General features: G+C 38.5%; 1 protein-coding gene across 1 annotated transcript in view; it reads left to right on the top strand.

Moving 5' to 3' along the window:
• ATLIG4 (DNA ligase IV) overlaps positions 1–20,675 on the top strand; it is an 80,477-nt gene that overhangs the window by 8,735 nt on the left and 51,067 nt on the right. The window contains exons 5-11 of the mRNA XM_010275281.3: positions 883–957; positions 14,396–14,487; positions 15,151–15,222; positions 19,295–19,374; positions 19,508–19,545; positions 19,642–19,648; positions 19,734–19,889. Of these exons, the coding sequence (XP_010273583.1) occupies positions 883–957; positions 14,396–14,487; positions 15,151–15,222; positions 19,295–19,374; positions 19,508–19,545; positions 19,642–19,648; positions 19,734–19,889 (520 nt within the window). The remainder of the gene's footprint in view (positions 1–882; positions 958–14,395; positions 14,488–15,150; positions 15,223–19,294; positions 19,375–19,507; positions 19,546–19,641; positions 19,649–19,733; positions 19,890–20,675) is intronic.

Here is a 20,675-nt window from a genome sequence, read left to right as displayed (position 1 = left end):
GAATCGATTCGAATAGTCGATATTTTAATCGAAATTGAATTCAGTTGGGATTTCTGAATATCCAATGGATTTTGAATCGAATTTGAACATGGCCTGATTTGATTCAAATTTGCTCCCTTTACAGGCCTAGGGGTACTTGTGGGGTAGGGATGGGAGAGGTCCTATGAGCATAGGAAGGGGAATAAGCGAATTCTGTCAAGAATTAAGGTTCACAATGGTTTGGCCCTTATTCAGGACCTTGTTGTCTAGTTCTGGTTAGAGGCAGATGAAGAGTAGGTAGTTGCTCCTTTCCTTTGGGTCTTGTTGACTGGCTCATTGATATGTGTGTTGGTATTGCAGTCATCTTGTTTCTTACTCTTTTTTTTTTCTCTCTCTCTTATGGTGTTCTCTTCTTGGTGGGCGAGGTTGGCTTGAAGAGTATTCTATGGCTGGTACCTGGGTCTCCCAGTGCCTGCATTGTTTCATTATGGAGGATATTTTAGTTCAGTGATTGTTGAATTATTTCATCCTTGTATTTGCATGGAGCCTTGGCACTTTGCATTCTTGTCATTGGTTCTTTTCTTCCATTTTTGTATGTCTTCTATGCTTCTCTCTTTTTCTGTTTAATAAGTTAAGTTCCTATTACCTGTCATAGAAGAAAAGGAAAATGTTATCCACAAACAATAGAGGCCATTGGGACATGTTCAGAAGTTTTATCTGGAATGGTTTTCTTTTGGTGATGCTGTCATTGTTGTTTTCCTCTCAATTTTTAGTATGCTAGTGAAGATTTTTTTTCTTATTATACTGGGAGACTAACTAGAAGAAATTGATTATACAGTGATATAGTGGAATCCCTCTATACCATTATACCACAGTTATTATTGACAAGGTTTTTGTATATAGGATATAGAAGTTGGAAAAGCAGTGCGTGCTCAATTAGCCATGAGAGTCAGTGATGCTACTACTGCATGGAAGAGGGTTTGTGTTTACAAAATTCAGTTATTGTCATTTTTATCATACTTTCCCTTATGATTCTTCATTAAGTGGTGTTGTTTCTGCTTGACTATGTTCATATTTGTTGGTCTTGTGCATACTTCTATTTGTTTGATGGGATTGCTCTTTTATTTTAGTACTTCTAGAATGTTTTAAATGGTTAAGATGATGAAACTTGTTATGTTCAAAGGGATCCAAAAGTTATAATTTTCAGTAATCTGAGTTGTGTGGTAGACCATGATCTGAGTGGGTATTAGGAATTAGGAAATTGTTAGGAAATGGATGAGAATGATGAGTTGCAGGATGGTTGTTGAAAAGAAAACTGAAAATTATTCAAAGATTTTACAATAGAGAACATTGAGAACAAAATTGAGAAGAGAAATGATAATTTGACTAAGTGACATACTCTATGATAAATATCTTTAGTAACACTATGCCTCGATTCTGCTAAGGCTATTGGGTGTACAGTAGTCAATATCGGCATGCAGGACTTCATTGAAGGGATGTGGAGGAGCTGATGAATCAACCATCTGAGAAGATCTTACTGAGATGGATGAACTTTCAACTGAAGAAAGATGGCTACAAGAGAATAGTTACAAACTTATCATCTGATGTGAAACAGCTTGAAAACTTAATATGGTAGTGTACTATCTCAATGTGGATATGAGATATCTAAAACAAGTGGTTGTTGATTCATTGAAACTTGAAATCCCATTTAGTTATATCTGGCAGTTAAAACTAAAAGATGCTTTATAACTCAATTTTATTTCGTCCCACTTGGTGCTTGAATCCCAAAAACCAGAAACCAGAAACCAGAAACCAGGCTGAATGCTTCATTGAGTTAATTGAAATCACTTAGCAGTAAGGGTGAGTCGGACCCAGGGATGCAGAGATTCGAATTGGTGGGAAGATGGAGAAAGGAAATGGCCGTTGAAGCAAAACTTTTTAAGTTCGAGGAATTGAAGTCAAGGAAACTGGTATCACTGAAAATCAGAGAAGAGAAAAGAGCATCCGTGTACCTACTGAAGGATGTGGTCGTGTGACTAAAAGGTTTTCTGGACGTAGCCATTGTTTCAAGAAGATTTCAGAATTGGAAGAATAGGATGAAATTAAACGGTAAGGTTTTTGAAGCAGAACAACGTTTCAATAGGAAAGGGTGGTTCATCACATTCATAGAGTGGTTTGGATTGGGCAAAAAACAGATGATATGCATCCCCTTTGGAAATCAGAGTGAAGGTTGGACGACTGTGGTGAAAGAACTACAAGAGTTCTTGTGGAGAAATGAGGAGCAATCAAGGCAAACCCAGGCAAACAACAGAGAAGCATTCCAATCAAAATCAGGTTTGGGAAAGGAAGAAGACGGGAAGGGTATGGATTGGAGTAAAAAGTATGTAGTTTCTGCAAAAAAGAAGGTGGCCAAATGGAGCTTGGTTGCAAAGGAACTGAAACAGAAATTGAAATTTGAAGGTACCTTCAATCTGCGACCATTTCAAGCAGATAAGGCGCTGTTAGAAGTGGGTAAGATGGTTGGGGAGATTTATGCTTTCCCTATTCAGACCTCAGAAGTATAATTGTAGTTAGCCAGTGGACACCGAGTGCAAATCGCATAGACCAAACAGAAGTATTCCGATTGAAAGTTTTAGGACTTCTGTTCAATCTATGGTGCCTTGAAACTTTCAAACAAATCGCTTCCCAGTGCGCAGGGGCCTTGGAAGAGCTGGACACTTCAAATCTCAGTGCGGCGGTAATGGGGTTGAGAGGGATTAAAGAGGAAAAAGTCCCAAGAACAGTGAAGCTGGAGATAGGAGAATCTCAGACTGTGGTTTGGTTGCTCTCGTCGGTGGAGGAGAGACTGTGGAGAAACTTGTGGGAGGTAGAAGATGATGACGTGGCAAGGGTCAAAGAATTAAAGAAGGTTGACCGTTTTTGCAATACAAAGGAAAATGAACAGCCGCCCAATTCGAAAATTGGAAATTAGGGCACTAATGAAACCTTTAAATCCAAGATGTCTATTAATGAACGCGCGGATTCCAAACAACCGTTTGTGGGGGTGACAGCTGGATCGATCAATAAACCCTCTTTTAATGCTAAGCACACGCCATTAGTCAGTCCGATGGGTGAACCGAGCGAACCAGCACGCGGTTCTGCCCAAATGATGGTGGACAATAGCAAGGGTCTATCATCATCTTTATCGACCCTTGCTGTTCGTCCCCCCGCTGCAGGTTTAACACAGGGAAGCAGGGCTGCCACTAAACTTCTAGGGGACACCGGAAAAGGAAGTGACGACACCTGGGTATGGAAACCGGTGCCGACGAACAACTCTATATCCCTTGATAAGCCAAATCCAAAGTTCAATAGGCACGAGAACGATGAATCCGAAGAGGAAAGTGATTGGGAAGACCTAATGCAAGAGAAGGCGTACCAATCAGAGCTAGAAGATAGCATCAGAAGTGTCAACATTGCTAAAACGCACGTTTTGTCGGAAGATGAAACGATGGGAACAGAGCTGCTGTTCGAAGACCCCTCTAACTACTCTAGTTTGGTGCCAAGAGAAGAATCGGGTGATGGAACTATGCCAGTCTTAGGGGCGAACTCAGTGCCAGTCAGGAGGGAAGATGAAGAAATCCCAGGGGAGATACATCGTCAAGATACAAATAAAGGAGTGTTGGATCTTGGCACTAACCCAAACAAAGAAGCACAAGAGGAAATATGTTGGAAATGGGGAGATTTTAAAGGAGGAAATATGTTGGGTTTTGGAACAAAATGGAGATCTTGGGTGAGAGGATGTCTAAGTTCCGTCCATTATTCAATCCTTATTAATGGAGTAGCGAAGGATTTCTTTCCAGTTGAGAGAGGAATTAGGCATTGAGACCCCTTATCCCCTTTTCTCTTCACTTTAGTGGCTGAGGTGTTAAGCAAAATGGTGGCGAAAGCCGATTTCCAAGGCTTGTTTAGAGGGTGGAGGGTAGGTAGAAATCAAGAGGTTGTTACCCACCTTCAATTTGCAGATGGCACAATCTTCTTTTGTGAGGGAGCTAACAAGGAAGGAGTGGTTAACCTTAAGTTGCTATTGGATAACTTTGTGGGGGTGACAGGTTTAAGGATAAATTGGACCAAAATATGCATTGTAGGGGTCAATCTGGAGGAAAGGGAACTCCATAGATTTGTAGAGATTCTGGGATGTGAAATTAGAAGGTGGCCAATTAGCTACTTGGGTTTAGCTTTAGGTGGTAACCCTAGGTCAGAAGGTTTTTGGAAGCCAGTCATTGAAAGATTTGCTAGGAAGCTAGCTCTATGGAGGAGGAATTATATCTCTCTTGGGGGAAGGATAACATTGATTAGAGCCACGTTGGCAAACCTCCCTATTTACTTCCTCTCAACCTTTAGAATACCCTGTAGAGTAGCAAGGAGGTTAGAAAAATACATGAGAGATTTCCTTTGGGACCCAGGCGAGGAGAGGAAGGCTCATTTGATAAATTGGGATCAAGTTAGAATGCCCAAGGATAAAGGGGGTCTGGGAATACGAAATATTTCACCTAGGAACTTAGCTCTGCTAGGAAAATGGTTGTGGAGATTCCCGTTTGAGAGAGATAGGATGTGGCACAAAGTCATTGTGAGTATTCATGGTTTGGTTGGAAATGGTTGGGATGCAAAAGCTGCCCCTCATGTTTCCTCATTTTCTCCTTGGAAACCAATTTTTGAAATTTATCCAACATCCCTTAATTCCATTCGGTTTGATGTGGGCCAGGGTAATAAAGTTCGTTTCTAGAAGACCTTTGGGTGGGAGATAGTCCACTCAAAGATCTCTTCCCTGACCTATACACTTTGTCAAACTTCAAAGGGGAAATAGTAAGCATTTTGGGTAATCTTGGCCCAAATGGGGTTAATTGGAATCGGGGTTTCAGGAGGGGCCTTGGGGAAAATGAATGTGCCTCTTTAGTCCAATTGCTGGATCTGTTAGGACAAGTTCATTTGGACCCATCCTTGGAAGATTCTAGAATTTGGAAAGGCTCCTCAGATGGCCTCTTCTCTTGTTCCTCCTTTAGTGTTCTTGCCACACCTAGCAACCTGGTTGGGGACTTCCCTGTAAAAGAAATTTGGAGTAAGCCTTTTCCCCCAAAAATTCAAGCCTTCTGTTGGGAAATTTTCCTTGGCAAGGTTAATACTTGTGATATGCTGCAGAGAAGGCCTTTTGCTTGCCTTTCTCCTCACATGTGCTCCCTTTGTAAGGAAAGTGGTGAGACCTTGACACATCTATTATTGTCTTGTTCTTTTGTGCATCACATTTGGGATTCTTTTTGTTTTCTCTTTGGTTGCAAGTGGGTTCCCCCTCGAGATGTGGCAGGACTTTTCAATCGAGACTTTTTGAGGCAATCAAAGAAAAGAGGGAAGGTTATGTGGAAAACTACAAAGGCAGCTGTTTGCTGGGTAATATGGGAAGAAAAGAATAAAAGAATTTTTTTGGATAAGAGTAGAACAAGGGAGGAGGTAATCGACACAATTAAAGTTAAAGTAGCTCAATGGATAAGATCTTTACATATCTTTCAAGAGTTCTCAGTCACAGACATTATAAGATCCTGGACAGAAGTAGCGCAATCTTCAAGAGTGAAAGAGAGAGTAAGGATGGAATGGAAACCTCCAGATGGTAACAGGATTTAACTGAATTTTGATGGAAGCTCCTTTGGAAATCCGGGACTGTCAGGTATCGGGGGAGTAATCAGAAATTTTGAAAGGAGAATATTAGCATTGTTCTCTGGACCTATCGGCATGGGCAATTCTCTAAAAGTTGAGTTAAAGGCATTGCTACAAGGATTGAAGATAGCTAAGCAACTAGGAATGAGGCATGTTGAGGTTGAAGGGGACTCCAAGGTGATCATCTCTTGGGCTAAAAACAATAGAACTACTCCGTGGACTTTCAAACAAGTGATAAGGGAAGTGGAAAAGGTCGCAAGGGAGGTAGAGTTTGAATTTAAATGGGTTAGAAGGAGTGCAAATGGGCTAGCTGATTATCTTGCAAAACAAGGGGCTTTGAGGCACCAATTGTTTTGGGCTGCAATGTAAAGAGGGACAGAAATATGTAATAGTGTGGGAGCTCTAATTTCAAATAAAATTCTCCTTTGCTGATAAAAAAAAAATATCTTTAGTCTTTTGTTAAAATTATAATTCAAGATTGTTCTTAGACATCTGATATAGAGTGCAAAGGATCTCAAATTCAAAAACCTAGGTTATATGACTATAGATCAACTGAAGAACCTGAACAGCAGGGGAGAATAGAATGGTCAAGGAGAACAAAAAGCCATCTGTGGTTAATGAAGTCATGATAATTTATAATAATGTCAAGTCACCTGTGGTTTTGGTAGAAGCTGAAACTCAGAATGGGAGTCTGCTTTGTTCATTACAAGAAAGCAGAAAGTGGTGGATTGGGGGGTTGTAGCTATGACAATCCTAGAAAAGCTACACCTCAACTAGAGTTTTAAGCTTTGTCCCTTTGAAGAATGCAGAACTACATTATTGGCTCCAAAATCCATTGCTGATATTGGGGGTGTAGAGATTCAGTAGAATATAGGTTCAATACTAATATCCGGTGTTGTTGTGGACATACACAACTTTTTGCATACACCAGTAGTGGTTATTTTGGGGTTCCATTTAATCTCTAGACAGAGATTTGAGTTTTATTCTTTTTTTTCTTATCTAATACAAAAAAAAGTATTTTTTGATTAGCAACTCAAAGAATTTTATTAAAACTTAAAAAGAAGAGAATACAACAAGTTGTTAGGAATAAAACACTTTACAACAAAGAGTCTCACCACCCTTTTAACATTGGGCCCAAAACAAATGATGTGTATTTACTCCTTGCCTAGCTAATCCATCTGCCAACCCATTAGCGGACCTCCTAACCCATCTTACATGAACTTGCATTTGTCTTGACGTCGACTTAAACTGCCTGAATTCATTTCTGATTTGCCATAATACCCCTTCTCCTTTTTTCAACCAACCAATGACTATTTTTGAGTTCCTTTCTACAATCAGCCTTGTGGTTCCCATTTCCTTAGCTTTTTGCGCCCCAACAATAGCAGCCATGAATTTATCTCTCACTAAATCACCTTGATCAATAGGCTGTGAAAAAAAAAACCACAAATGTTCCCACTCCCATCTCAAATCACTCTTCCAATTCTGGAGGGTTTCAGATTGCCAAAACTGCTTCCATCAAAGTTAAGTTTCATCCGCCCACCACTGGGGGTTGACCAAACCTCTGGGACCTTTTGTTTCCTAGAGAGGGAAAGGGCAATCCACCCCCAGTTTCGAAAAAAAGTCTTTCACTGAAAAACCTGAGAATAGTTTCAAGGTCTTCACCTAGTGTGGTACTCTTATTGTAACAGTCTCCAAGATTGCTTCCTTATTTCTTTCCCTTTCAACTAGTTCTATGCATTTTCGTTCTTCTTAATATAAAAAGGTTTTTATTAAAAATAAAGAAAAATGAGATCCTCCTTCCTCTTCTTCCTCCTCCCCTTCCTTCTCCTTCTTCCTCCTCATCCCCCTCCTCTTAAGGAGGCTTATGCCTCCTTGTGTTTGAGAGGTAAGCCTCTTATGTTCTGAACTATGCCTCACGCCTCTAGGTAGTGGAATGCCTTGCATCACGCCTCCATGTTTTAAAACATTGCTGCAGACTGGAAATGGGAAACCACCACTCTATCTCTTCCCACCACCCAACCTTTAAGGAATTGCAACTGGATAGCCCTAGAGATCAACCTACTAAGAACCTCAGCCACCAATGAAAAGGAAAGGGGAGAGGGCTCTCCTTGTCTTAGGCTCTTAGCCCTCTAATGGCTTCAAAAAAGTCCACCACCAAACCATTCACAATCACTGAAAAGTGACTAGTTTGTAGGCATCTGTTGATCCACTTACACCACAGTTCTCCAAAACCACAAGATATGATAATGAAAGATGATCGAAGGATGAACTTTCTTAATCCTCAAAGACAACACCTTAGCAATTATTTTATGAATGCTAGTAACCAAACTGATTGGCCTGAAATCCTTCAGGTGACTAGCATTGGACTTTTTTGGCACAAGGGTGATAAAGGTGGAGTTCATTCCCAAATTAATTATATCCCTCCTGTGGTACTTATAGTCAAATAGGACTACAACCAGTCCTAGATTTACTGTCCAATTAACAAGAAAGATTGAGAAAAAGAGAAGATAAGAGAAGAGAAGAGGAGAAGAAGAATTCGAAGGAGAGAAAAGGAGAGCTAATAACTGCCGCCCCTCTTACAATTTATATTAATTCTTCAAATAAAAGTAAAAGGGCTGAAATACCCTTACTGCTTACATGGCAAAAATAAAAGACAATAATAATTATAAACTGAAATAACTACCAACTAACTAACAACTGAAATAACTACTAACTGCTAACTACTGTCATACGTGTACAGTACACTACAGTGATGTGGGGACCACATCACCACATCAGTGTTCTCTACACTCCCCCTCAAGTTGGGAATAGATGTTTGTCATTCCCAACTTGCATAGATCTGCTTCTAACTTCTTCCTTGAAACAGCCTTGGTGAGAAGGTCTGCAAGCTGCATGTTGAAGGTGATATATGGAAGACATACTTCTTGAGATGCAATCCTTTCTCTAATAAAATGTCGGTCCACTTCAATATGCTTAGTTTTGTCATGTTGTACCGGATTATGGGCTACATTAATAGCAGCCTGATTATCACAGTACAACATTAGGGGTTAGGGGTTTCTCATCGGCAATACCCAACTCTTCAAATAGTGATTTCAACCATAGTATTTCAGCCACACCATTTGCCATGGACCTATATTCAGCTTCAGCACTAGAACGAGAAGCAACATTTTGTTTCTTACTCCTCCAAGAAACAAGATTACCTCCTACAAAAGCACAATAACCAGAGGTAGACCTTCTATCATCAACACATCCAGCCCAATCAACATCTTTGTAAACTTCTATCTTCATGTGACTATTATCCTTAAATAGTACACCTTTTCCTGGACACCTCTTCAAATATGCCAAAATCGTCTCAACTGCAAGTAGGTGAGTAGGTCTAGGAGAGTGCATATATTGACTAACAACACTGACTGCATAGCTGATGTCTTGTCGTGTGAGACAGGGATAGAGGAGTTTTCTAACTAACCGTTGGAACATAGCTTTATCTTCAAGAGGCTCTCCGCCTTTTGCACTGATCCGGTGATTCTGTTCAATAGGTGTGTCAGTAGGCTTAACACCCAACTTTCTTGTTTCCTCCAACAAATCAAGAACATACTTCCTCTGGGAAACAAAGATCCCATGCTTAGACCGAGCTACCTTAATACCCAAGAAATACCGGACCTCTCCTAGGTCTTTTACCTCAAACTCTTGATGAAGAAGTTGCTTAAGAGATTTAATCTCACTGTTATCACTCCCTGTCACTACAATATCATCCACATATACATCAAGTAGGGTTTAGGAAGAATCCACTTTCTTAATAAACAAAATGTGATCTGACTAAGCCTGCACATAGCCAAACTTTTCAAGGGCTTGCCTTGAGGGGTGTGGCACAAAGGTGACTTGTAGAATCAGGAATGTAATATGTTTTACATCACCTTAGCTACTTGAAGTAATGCAATTGAGGAAAAAAAGAGATTGTGGGCTTTACATTCTTAAAAATGTTTTATATGTTTGATTTTATTTTTAAAATTTCATGTGAATATGCTTTACATGTTATGTTTATGTATTTTAATTTTAGATAATAGGTTTTTTAAATCACTAATTTTAAAATTTAAGTTTATATTTATTATGAATATTATGTTTAGTATTCTTTTTTGCATTTTTTTGGCTTTTTTTTGAATTTTCTAACATTATTTTTTGATTTTTTAGCAATTTTTTTTTTTATTTTTGCGCCTTGCTTCAAAAAGGCGTGTGCCTTGCCTTGCGCCTCTCGCCTCAGGCACAAATTGGCCCTTGCGCCTTTTTTGCAACATGCACTTTTAAAACACTAACTCCACCATTCCTTCACTCTTTGTTCAAATACAATTACAAGAAGTGTTAAGCCACATATTTTCAAACCTAAAAGGGGTAGGGCCACAACCAACTCCTTGTTGAAAAAGAAACAGATTGGCCAGTGGTTAAAGGTAATTCAAGGCAAAGTTCTCCCTAGCAAACCATTCCAATGATCTTCCCAATCAATTGAAACCAACAATCTGTCCAGCTTGGAGCAGATAGGATTTGCTTGAAGATTAGACTATGTAAACCTTGATTACCCCAAGGGGATATCTCTTAAGTCAAAGGTGTCAATAAAAGCATTGAATTTACTCATGCTGGTTGTTACTCTCCCTCTTGTATTATTCATTTCTTCAGTAAATCTTACCACATTAAAATCACTACCCGCAAACCATGGCCCTTCCCATAGACCCCTAACATTTGCCAGCTGTTCCCACATCAAGTTCCTTTCCTTATAAGAATTGGGTCCATAGACATTTGTGTTTTTTTGATAATTGATGAAGGTTTATTAGAGAAAGGAGAATAACAATTACAACAGACCCATGGAGAGGCATGGATTACGACCTCTCCAAACAATCAAAAACTAAAACAGATTACAATTGTGCCCAATACAACTGTTCCCTATTTGCCCCTTGCTTGGCTAAACAATCAGCCATAGCATTAGCTGATCTCCCCACCCATTGTATTCTGACAAACAAATTTCTTGTCAGCCATTTGAATTTTTTAAGTTCATTCTTAAAGCACCAAACGATAGTCTTTGGGTTTTATAGCCACACCACAACCACCTTGGAGTCACCTTCTATTACTAGCTGTTCCATCCTAGCTGTACCCCTTGAAGGGCAGCTAAAAGTTTCACCGTAGTGGAGTCACCCTCACCTAAAGGGCCCGAGTATAAAAGAGCCATAGTACCACTTTCATTCCTTAGAACCCCTCCCATTCCAGAGAGACCTGGGTTACCCTGATTTCTGCCACCAAAATTGAATTTCACAAAGCCTTCAGGAGGGTGTACCCAATTCATGTACACCTTGGTTTTAAGAGAAGAGCTGCTTGTGATTGCTGTCCAATGCCTCCAAAGATCATTAAAAGGAAACTTCTGAAATAAGTGCAAAGATTTCAGCCACGAGATAGCCCTATGCAATATATATTCCTTCAGTTCTTGTTGGCTTTTCTTCTTCTTTTGGAATATCCTGGCATTCCTTTCGTCCCACACTATCCAAAGCAAAGCTGCTCTTGCAACCTTCAGCATTATCCTTCCTCTTCGTTGGCACCAAGCAAAGATAGATGGGTCAAAAAGCATGCTTACTTCTGCTGTCCTATTCCACCTGCATCCAAAATTCAAGAAAAGCCAATCCCACAACTCTGTAGTAACAATACAGAAAATTAGTAAATGGTAACAATCATCACCGTGAGACCTGTAAAGAGTACACCAATTAGGTGATATGCAAAGATAAGGTCTTCTCTTTTGTAGATTATCCAAGGTGTTTACTTTCCCATAAAACACTTCTCAATAGAACGCCAAGAACTTAGGGGGAATAGGCCTGCGCCAAACCTCCTTAAAGGGGAAGGACTGTAAAGACATAGGATAACAATGGGCCTTAAAGAAGCACACGAGAATAGACTTGAGGGAAAAGGTGTCCAAATCCTTTTATTTGGCTCCGTGGGTTCCAAATAAACTCTTTGAAGAAGACTCAAGAGGCGGGTTAGACTCTCAATCTCTTCATCCCTTAAACCTCTTCGGAAACCAAAGTCCTAGACTGGTGCCAACGGAGTTTCTAAAGGGGAACAGAGTTTTGAAACATGCTCTTTTTTAAATTGAGAGATAATGAATAAGGATGGAAAGAGGTCCTTCAAAGGAGCCTCTCCAACCCAAATATCTTCCCAAAACAGGACTGAATTACCATTACACACATCATACCTGACAAAGTTGTGAAGTTGAGGGAGAATACTATGAATTGCCTTCCTAGTGTTGCCAAAGTTTTCTGCTAAGAAACCAGTATCCCATCTGTTCTCTAAGTGACCATGAATACATCCTATCACCTCATGCCACAATTGCCTGCTAAGAAACCAGCATCCCATCTGTTTTCCAAGTGACCATAAATACATCCTATTACCTCATGCCACTATCTCTCTCTCTCTCTCTAATGACCATCTCCACAACCATTTCCCCAATAATGGCATATGTCCATAGACATTTGTTAAAACCCAATCAAGCACATCTTGAATTCAATTTAACTGAGACAACAAAGTTCCCTATTAATTCCTCAGTGCATTGAATTACCACTACCTTCCATGCTGTTATTATTCCCCCAGAAGCACCTCAGGAAGGAAGGGAACTCCAACTTATTTCTTTTTCACCACAAAAGCTTCCTAACCATCTCCTCATGAATTTTAGACTCTTGAATTAGAAGAATATCTGTCTTTTCCTTTCTAAGAAGTTCCTTAATTGTTCTCTTTGTTGCACTCCCTAATCCCCTTACATTTCAACTGATAAATTTCATTTCACCACTTAAACAGTCTTCCCAATCCTCCTTCCTACCTATAAACCCCCTTTCCTTTTTCCTCCCCTTGCACTGCATTCCTTATCCCCTTCCACATCATTGATTACTTTCTTCACTTCATTCATCTTTTCTTTCTTTTCCTCTTTTCCCCTTCTCTTTCCTTACATAGGCCTGCACTTCTTTAGGTGTCTTTACTTCTAAGCCCATTTTAGTAGCTATCTCTTCCACTGGGTTCTTTCCATTGTTTTCCATTTTATTTGCTTCTTCCTCTTCTCCCCTTTCCCCCCCTCCCTCTAAACCCTGACTAGTCTTTTTCCTGCTCCTAAAAACTTCTTCACCCGCTTCTCTTTCTCTTGTTTCAACACCTTCCCTATTCTCACCTACTAGCTCCTTCCTTCTCTATTGGTCCTCCTTCTCAATAGGTACCTCCTTGTACACATCCGGTTTTTCCCCTAATCCCCTGTGACTTCCTTCTACAACTTCCCTTCTCTCCTTCAAGGATTAAAATATCGACACGATACGCCTGATACGGGGTGTACCGTATTGGTATCGGTAGGAACGGATACAAGATATGCTACAATTGGTACGATACACGTCCAGTCGTGCGTATCGACACCGTATCGGCCGATACAGACCGATACGTTCCGATACACGCTGATACGCGTGCTGGAACGCATATATTGTCTTGTCTAAAAAGCGTTGCTACGAAGATTCGAACTCAAGTCTTAGCGCACCCATGCCACTGTGCACTAAGATTCTAAACCACTATGCTAGCAATCAATTTATGATATTAATTGAAGTAAAATACATTTTATTAGCTTTACCATTAACTTGAACCTAAACAAATACAAAATACTATATGTTTATATCTAACTTAAAATAAATAAATAATATTAAAAATTATTACTTTATAAACATTAAGGAGCTACAGAAATGAACCCAGATGCTTTAAATGGTTCTCTAGAGATCTGCAATTAGAAATTCAATGGGTACAAAGATCAGCCAAAAGCTTGGCTGGTGGGTTAGAAAAACAAGGGGCTAGTTGGCAACAGTTGTTTTGGGCTCAATTGTAAAAAGTATGTATTGGGGTGAGATAGCAGGGGCTATGCTCACAAAATCTCTTTGAATAACCTCACGACCTCTTTTTGTACTTCATCTTTGCTTAATTAATGGAATTCTTGTCTTTTGTTACTAATAAAAGAAGGCAAGAAAATAACAGATTTAATGAAGAGATGGTGGCTAAAAAACTAAAATGGAGACAAAGAGAAAGATACCTATTAAAGTCTCTTAGTTTTCTCCTGTTTGAATTATACAGTTTTTTGCTATGGTTTTGAGCGTTAAATGTGAAACTATACTTTTTGATGATTCCTTGAAGGTTCATTAGCTAATTCCATGTTTTCTAGAAAACATTACTGTTTTTTTTTAGATTTTCCAAATATATTTAGCGAAATATCTCCGAATTTCTCAATCGCTACATGGTGAAATGTTCACCAATATTGAAATTGTGCACCATGTTTTGTAGTACTCATGGGGCTGATATTAAAGTAAAAATGAGCTGATATCACATTAGAAACAGATACGTTAGGTTTATGGATGAAGTTGTTAAAATTCATGCAAAAGGTGGAAGTGGAGGTGATATTACATTAAAGTCTGTGAATATTAATTTTCTTTCTAAAATGCCCCCATTCATTGAAAATATTAGAATCTGAATGATCCGTCAGTTTGCAAGTAATGTAGTTGCTAGTTGGTCCTGCATCATTTAGAAATTGACTCGCCTAAATTGTGATGTCCATTCCTACTTTTATTTTTTCTTTTCTTTTCTTTTGATTTTTGTATTGCACTTGCTTTGTATTTCTTTCCAGAATTTACCTTGTTTGTCTATGTCCTTGTAATTGTTCAATTTTCTAAGTATTCACTTGTAGCTTCATGGAAAAGATGTGGTTGTTGAATGCAAATTTGATGGAGACCGCATTCAAATTCATAAAAATGGAGCAGAAATACACTTCTTTTCAAGGTACTCACATATTGATCTGTTATCCGTGTCTAATTTTTTTACATAGTTGTAGTTAGGTTAAAATCCTTTTTTTTTGAAGCAATATATCCTCAATTTTTCTTATAGTGGTGATTTAGCCACATCTATTTTGTCTCGTCACAAGGGATATTCCCTGTTTATCAAAAACGGGATGTGCCCTAATCGGCAATTTCCCCCATTACTATTACCGCTCGTAAACATTTTTCAAGAATATAGTTTGGTTTTCTGTGAATTTCGCTTTTGTTAACTGCAATCCATACTTGTGTGAGAAGCCCACACAGTTGTAAGTGTCCCTCCATTTGGATATTTGCTTTTAAATATGCCTGGATTTTTGATAAGCTAGCAATCATCTGGTTGTATTTTTTGGTTGTTCTCTAGGTTCTTGGTGATTTTTTATAATCTAAAATGATGTTCTTATTTTTCCTTTTATTGAATTTTTTATTTTATCACAAAAAAATGTCTGGATTTTTGGACCATGCAATTTCATTTGCTTGCAGTTGGAAACGTTGTTACATGAAAATGTATAGATTCTTTTAGATCCATTATTCTGGATAAGATTATGTTTCTTACCAATACTCTACCATTACTCATAAACTATATAAAAATTGTTCATTTTCAGTTGTTATGACTTGTTTCCGTGTGCAGGAACTTCTTTGATCACCTTGAATATGGACATGGAATGTCAAACATTATTGTACAAAATATCCTTATTGATAGGTAATTGCTTCCAGTTATGTGTGTATTGGTTTTAATTTAACTTTTGTTCCCTTTTCAGTTATGTACTTATGTGTTTGTGTGTCTTCCTAGTTGTGAATTTATTACTGTTAAAAACCCTATGTGGAACTTTGGGTAATGGCCTTTTAAAAAATCTGACAGAGAACAAAATAGAAGTAGATAGGAAAGTGCTTTTTTCTAGGAAGTTCCAACATCAATGATGACAAATCGAAATCTTTCAAACCAGGCTCTGAGTGCTTGTTTTAGGCCATACAAAGACTTCTTGAGTCGGCACGCAAGATGTGGATCTGTACAATATTCAAGAGGAGGCTTCATGTAAACAATTTTCTTTAATTCCCCATGTAGGAATCTATTCTTCACATCCATCTGATGAATTGTCCAGTGTTTAGCTGTAGAGATGGCTAACAGTAGTCAGTTTTGCCACAGGAGCAAAGGTCTCCTCATAATCTATCTCGTACTCCTGTTTATAGCCTTGAGCAACAAGTCTAGCCTTATATTTATCTAGACTTCTATACTTCAACTTCAAGGAGGAAACCTAGTGGCTACCAATGAGAGAGGCTTCAAGAGGAGGCTTAACTAGGTCCCGTGTGTCATTCTCAAGAAGGTCTTGGGTCTCAGAGTCCATGTCATATTTCCAATGTGGAATTGCTATATCCTATTGATGAGACTTGGTTATACCTGTGGTGGATAAAACAACGGAAAAGGAGCTACGGTTTGGTGAATAACCATAGCGGTTAGGATGGTGTGAAATTCTAGAAGAACGACACAAAGTGGGTGTAGTGGGTTCAGGTGGAGGGTCAGATGAACTTACAGGAACAGATGGAATAGCTGGATCAACAACTGGTGGTAGAGAAAAAAGGGGCATAGGAGCTGATGTAGACTGTTGTTTTTTGAAGTAAGTCTGACGTTGTTACTAAGGTGATGTCGATGTACTTGGAGAATCTGTAGAATCAAAGTTGTGCAAGAAAGAGATAGAAGGAGTAGGAAGTTTAACAATATGCTGACATAAAGATACTTGCTTAAGAAAGATAACATTACGAGAAATCTGAATGCAGCGAGCTTCGGGCTCATAACAAAGAATTCGCTTGTGATCAGGGCTGTAACCCACAAAAGCACACAAAGCTGCCTATGCAATTAACTTGGTGCGTTCATGGGGCGGAAGATGAACAAAACAGGCAACCAAAAACTCTGAGCATAGATAGGTTTGGAGGTTAGTGAAAAAGAGACTGAAAGGGAGAAGTGTTTTTCAAGACAAATGATGGAAGAAGGTTTATGAGATACACAACAAAGCAGGCCGCCTCCAGCCAAAACCAAGAGGGAACATGAGAATCTTGCAAGAGGGTTTTGACTACACTAAGGATGTGTCTATTCTTTCTTTCTGCTACTCCATTTTGTTGAGGAGTACCGGGACATGATTTTTGGGATTTGATCCCCTACTGTTTCAAGTATGTTTGAAAATCCCCATCAAAGTACTCTCCCCTTGAATTTGACCGTAGGACACATATCTTGCCCTTAAACTAGCAACATATGCTTGAAATAATTTGAATGTAGGGTGAACTTTGGATTTCTTGTGATGAAAATAAATCCAAGTAAACTGAGTGCAATCATCAATAAAAGTCACAAAATACTTGTATCCCAATCTAAAAGTAACTGGAGACGACCAAACATCACTATGTATTAAATAAAAAGGAACTGTTGCATTCTCAGAATGAGAAGGAAAGGGTAAAATATGCTTGACTGTAAAGGACGGAGGCTTGGGATTTTGGAGAATCAGGGAAATGAATAAAGCATTGCTTGGGAAATAGCTAGAGGTTGGGGACTGAAAAGGAAGTTCTTTGGAGGAGGGTTATTGCATGCAAATATGGACTGGTTAGACTCGAGTGGGGCACAAGAGATGTGCATGGAAGGGAGTTATGCAGTTTTAGCAGTCTTTCTTAACTTTGACAAAATTTAAGGTTGGGGAAGGTTCTAAAGGTTTTGAGAAGCTAATTGGAGTGGTTTTGGCCTTTTACGTGAGTTATGTTTGAGACTTGCTAGGTTGATTGATAAAAATGTCACTATCAACCAATTATATGAAGTCAGAAATGCAAGAGTGGTTTGGTACCCTAAATTTAGAAGGCCACTTTTGGATAAAGAAATCGATGAATATCTGAGTTTACTCAATAAACAAGGTTATTTTAGTGGATGAGGGTGATGCAAGAGGGTGGAAAGAGTACAAAAACCTTTTGTCATAGTTAAGTCATTTGATGCACTCGTTTGCAACGAAGTATATAGAACTGACATCAATGCATTTGGAAAATCCTATTACACCTAAGGCGGAAGCATTTGCGTTGTTGGTGTTAATTGGACATCTTGATCATGTTGAACCATGGGAAGAAGAGAGGGATCCAAGTGGCTAACATTTTTTATCTATGTTTCTTTAATGAAGTAGATGTGGGTCATCTGTTTATGTCCTATTTTTCCAAATTATTTGGGGGTTCTTCATGTCACTTTTTAGAAGAAATGTTTGGCAACCCAGATGTCCCAGCATGAGTTTTTCTCTTTGGCCATCATTTCATGGTGGCAAGAAATAGAAGAAAGTGGAAGGAAAGGCTGTGCTTAGAAATTGGAAATCTGATTACTGATTGGGATTCAAGTTTGCCCAGAATTTGCAAGTGTTAACTGAATGACTTTGGATCTACTTTCTTGCCTACTTTGGTGATATCATTAGAACTTGCTGTGCAATAAAATTTTTTTGCCTACTTTACTAATTTTTCTTCTCTTTTACTTAAAAATAATCGTCAGAAACAAATATGGCCTACATCGGAATGCTTGGAATTGGGTCTCATTGTCTAGGGAACTTTGTGTTCTCCATAGAAAGCTATTGATGTTGTTCTCTGTTTTTTCATCAGAGATGTTAAGTGTGGTCTAGCATCTTGCTAAAAAGTTAATTTTTGGTAGGACTGTTGGTCAGAGGAAAGACCCTTATGTTAAGCCTTCCCTTGGTTTTAGTGCTTTACAACATTTCTTTACAATAAAACAAGACCACTTCTGATATTGGTACTAAATCCAATTCTGGTTTGCTTTAGGACTTTGGCTTAGAAGGGGTCTTAAAGACCATGAAAATGATGAGGTCTTTCCTCATTAATTTCTTTAATGGTGTTTTTTCTCTTCCTAGTTGATGATGATTATAGGGTGTGGGCATTGGAACTTTTGGGTTCCTTCTCGTTCTCTTCATTCTTCAAAAGTCATGTGCAGTCCCCCTCCCTCTTCTCTTTCTTGTGATGATCCTTTGGGATAATCCTACTTTTCCAAAGATCAAAGTGTTATTTGCTGGGAAACTGTCTTGGAGATAATAACACCAATGAGATGCTCTAATGAAGATACAATACTCAAGTTCTCTCTTCTAATGTGTGCCTCCTTACAAAGCGGTGAGAAATTCAATAATCTATTTCTCTTGTTTTTACATATCAAAACCATTTCCTTCTTTTATGTGCTACTTGGTTACCTGCAAATGACATTGTGGACTTCTTTAAATTCAATTTACTTTCTCCCAACACTGAAAGAGGGAAGTTCGTGTGGTGGTGTAAAGGGTTGGCATCATTTTAGTGTGTGGAGTGCAAGATATGCTAGAATCTTTGATGGAAGTTAGCAATATGTTAACATTATCATTGATCTCATAGCAGTTAAAGTTGCACATTGGATTTCAAGAGGGATGAGTTCTAAGGTGTCAATATCCGCTCTTATCCTAAGGGGTTGGCAGGTGGTAGCAGGTCATTCTCAACTAAGAAGCCTTTTGCATGATTGGGTTGCTTTTCATAGTAGGATGATTAAATTTAATTTTGATGGCTGTGCTTTCGGTAATCCAGAAGCTTCTGAGGGGGAAAATAAATTTAGAGATTATGGAGCCTCATTTTAACGAGTTTCTTTGGTCCTGTTGGGGAAGGAAATTGAAATTCTCTAAGATCAGAATGGTTTATTCTCTCTTACAAGGTCTAAAATATTATAATGGTTAACTATTAACCTATCATGTTAGTTATCAATTTATTTATTTTCTTATTATTCTGTCATTCAGATGTATACTTGATGGTGAAATGTTGGTCTGGGACACATCTACAAATCGTTTTGCTGAGTTTGGTTCGAATCAAGAAATAGGTCTTTATATTAGCTGGTTCTTTACTTGCATTTTTTTTACATTTATGATGTAGATTTTTACTAACCTTTGTGACATTAGATTAGAGATCTTCATTTTTTAAACTTTTTTTTTCCATTCTTTACCTTTTAACAGCAAAGGCAGCAAAGGAGGGATTAGATAGTGATCAGCAGGTTTGCTTCAATGAAATAACTGTTCCTTTATATTCTTGCTGTAGAAAGTGTTAGAATAGAATCTTATCTATCTTTCCTTTATTCCTTGTGATGCAGTTGTGCTGTATCCTTTTATTGTTTCTGACTTCTGCTAGTGTCAGCTTCTGGATATAATGGATCCTTATGGCCTTGACATAAGATATGGTTAGATGTTGCATTTGATATCCTTTATGCTGGAGACACAAGTGTTATCCATCAGAGTTTGAAGGAACGACATGAAATTCTTAGAAAAGCTGTAAAGCCTTTGAAAGGTCGTTTGGAAATTTTAGTGCCAAATGGTGGTCTTAATGCTCATCGTCCTTCAGGTAAATATTTCATTTCTGAATGGCTAATGTTTTGCAATATGTTCTCATTAAGAACAATCTTTCTTAGTTTGTCATGAAGTAAAAATTATGAAAAAGTAGTAAGAATGTGAGGGAGAATGAAGAGAAGTGAATGTGTGAAGAAACTCAAAATCATGGGAGCCATAAGGCCTCCCATTACTATTTATAATGTTTGCTGGAAGTACAAGTTCAAATTACAATGTTTTCCCTGGTTAGCTAGCAGCTAAAAAAGGTAAAGAATATAAGGCCCAAACATCCATACTAAGGCCCAAAACAAGATAATAATTAAGTCTACTATCAAACACTAACAATGGGACAGAGTTGTCATCTGGAGTGGGTGGAAGGTTTCGGGAGAATAGGGTGTGTTACTATTGTTCACAGCTAAAAAGTGTCTTTTAAACTTAGTGGAGAAAATTACATATCTGCCCTTGAATGGGTCTCCAAATACAAAAAAGGATACAAAGACAAAAATACCCTTGCCCACAATACAAAATCTCAAAACTCCATCTCAAGTTGAGCATGGGTATCTATAATGCCCAGTGTGCCAAGGTTCCCATCAAGTTTCTATTTGTGGAAACCCTTGGTGAGAGAACTGGCAAGTTGATCTTCCAACTTGACAAAAGGCACATATATTTCTCCATTGGCTATTCTTTCTTTAATAAAGTGTCTTTCAACCTCAATGTACTTTCTGCGGTCATGTTGAGCTGGATTATGAGTAATATTTATGGTAGCTTGGTTATACAACTCATTGAAAAATTAGCATGGGTC

This window comes from Nelumbo nucifera, chromosome 8, assembly GCF_055504915.1.
Source record: "Nelumbo nucifera cultivar China Antique chromosome 8, China Antique-T2T, whole genome shotgun sequence".
Taxonomy (NCBI): Eukaryota; Viridiplantae; Streptophyta; class Magnoliopsida; order Proteales; family Nelumbonaceae; genus Nelumbo; species Nelumbo nucifera.
The sequence above is the reverse complement of the archived record's forward strand: the minus strand, read 5'-3'. Positions and strand labels throughout refer to the sequence as shown.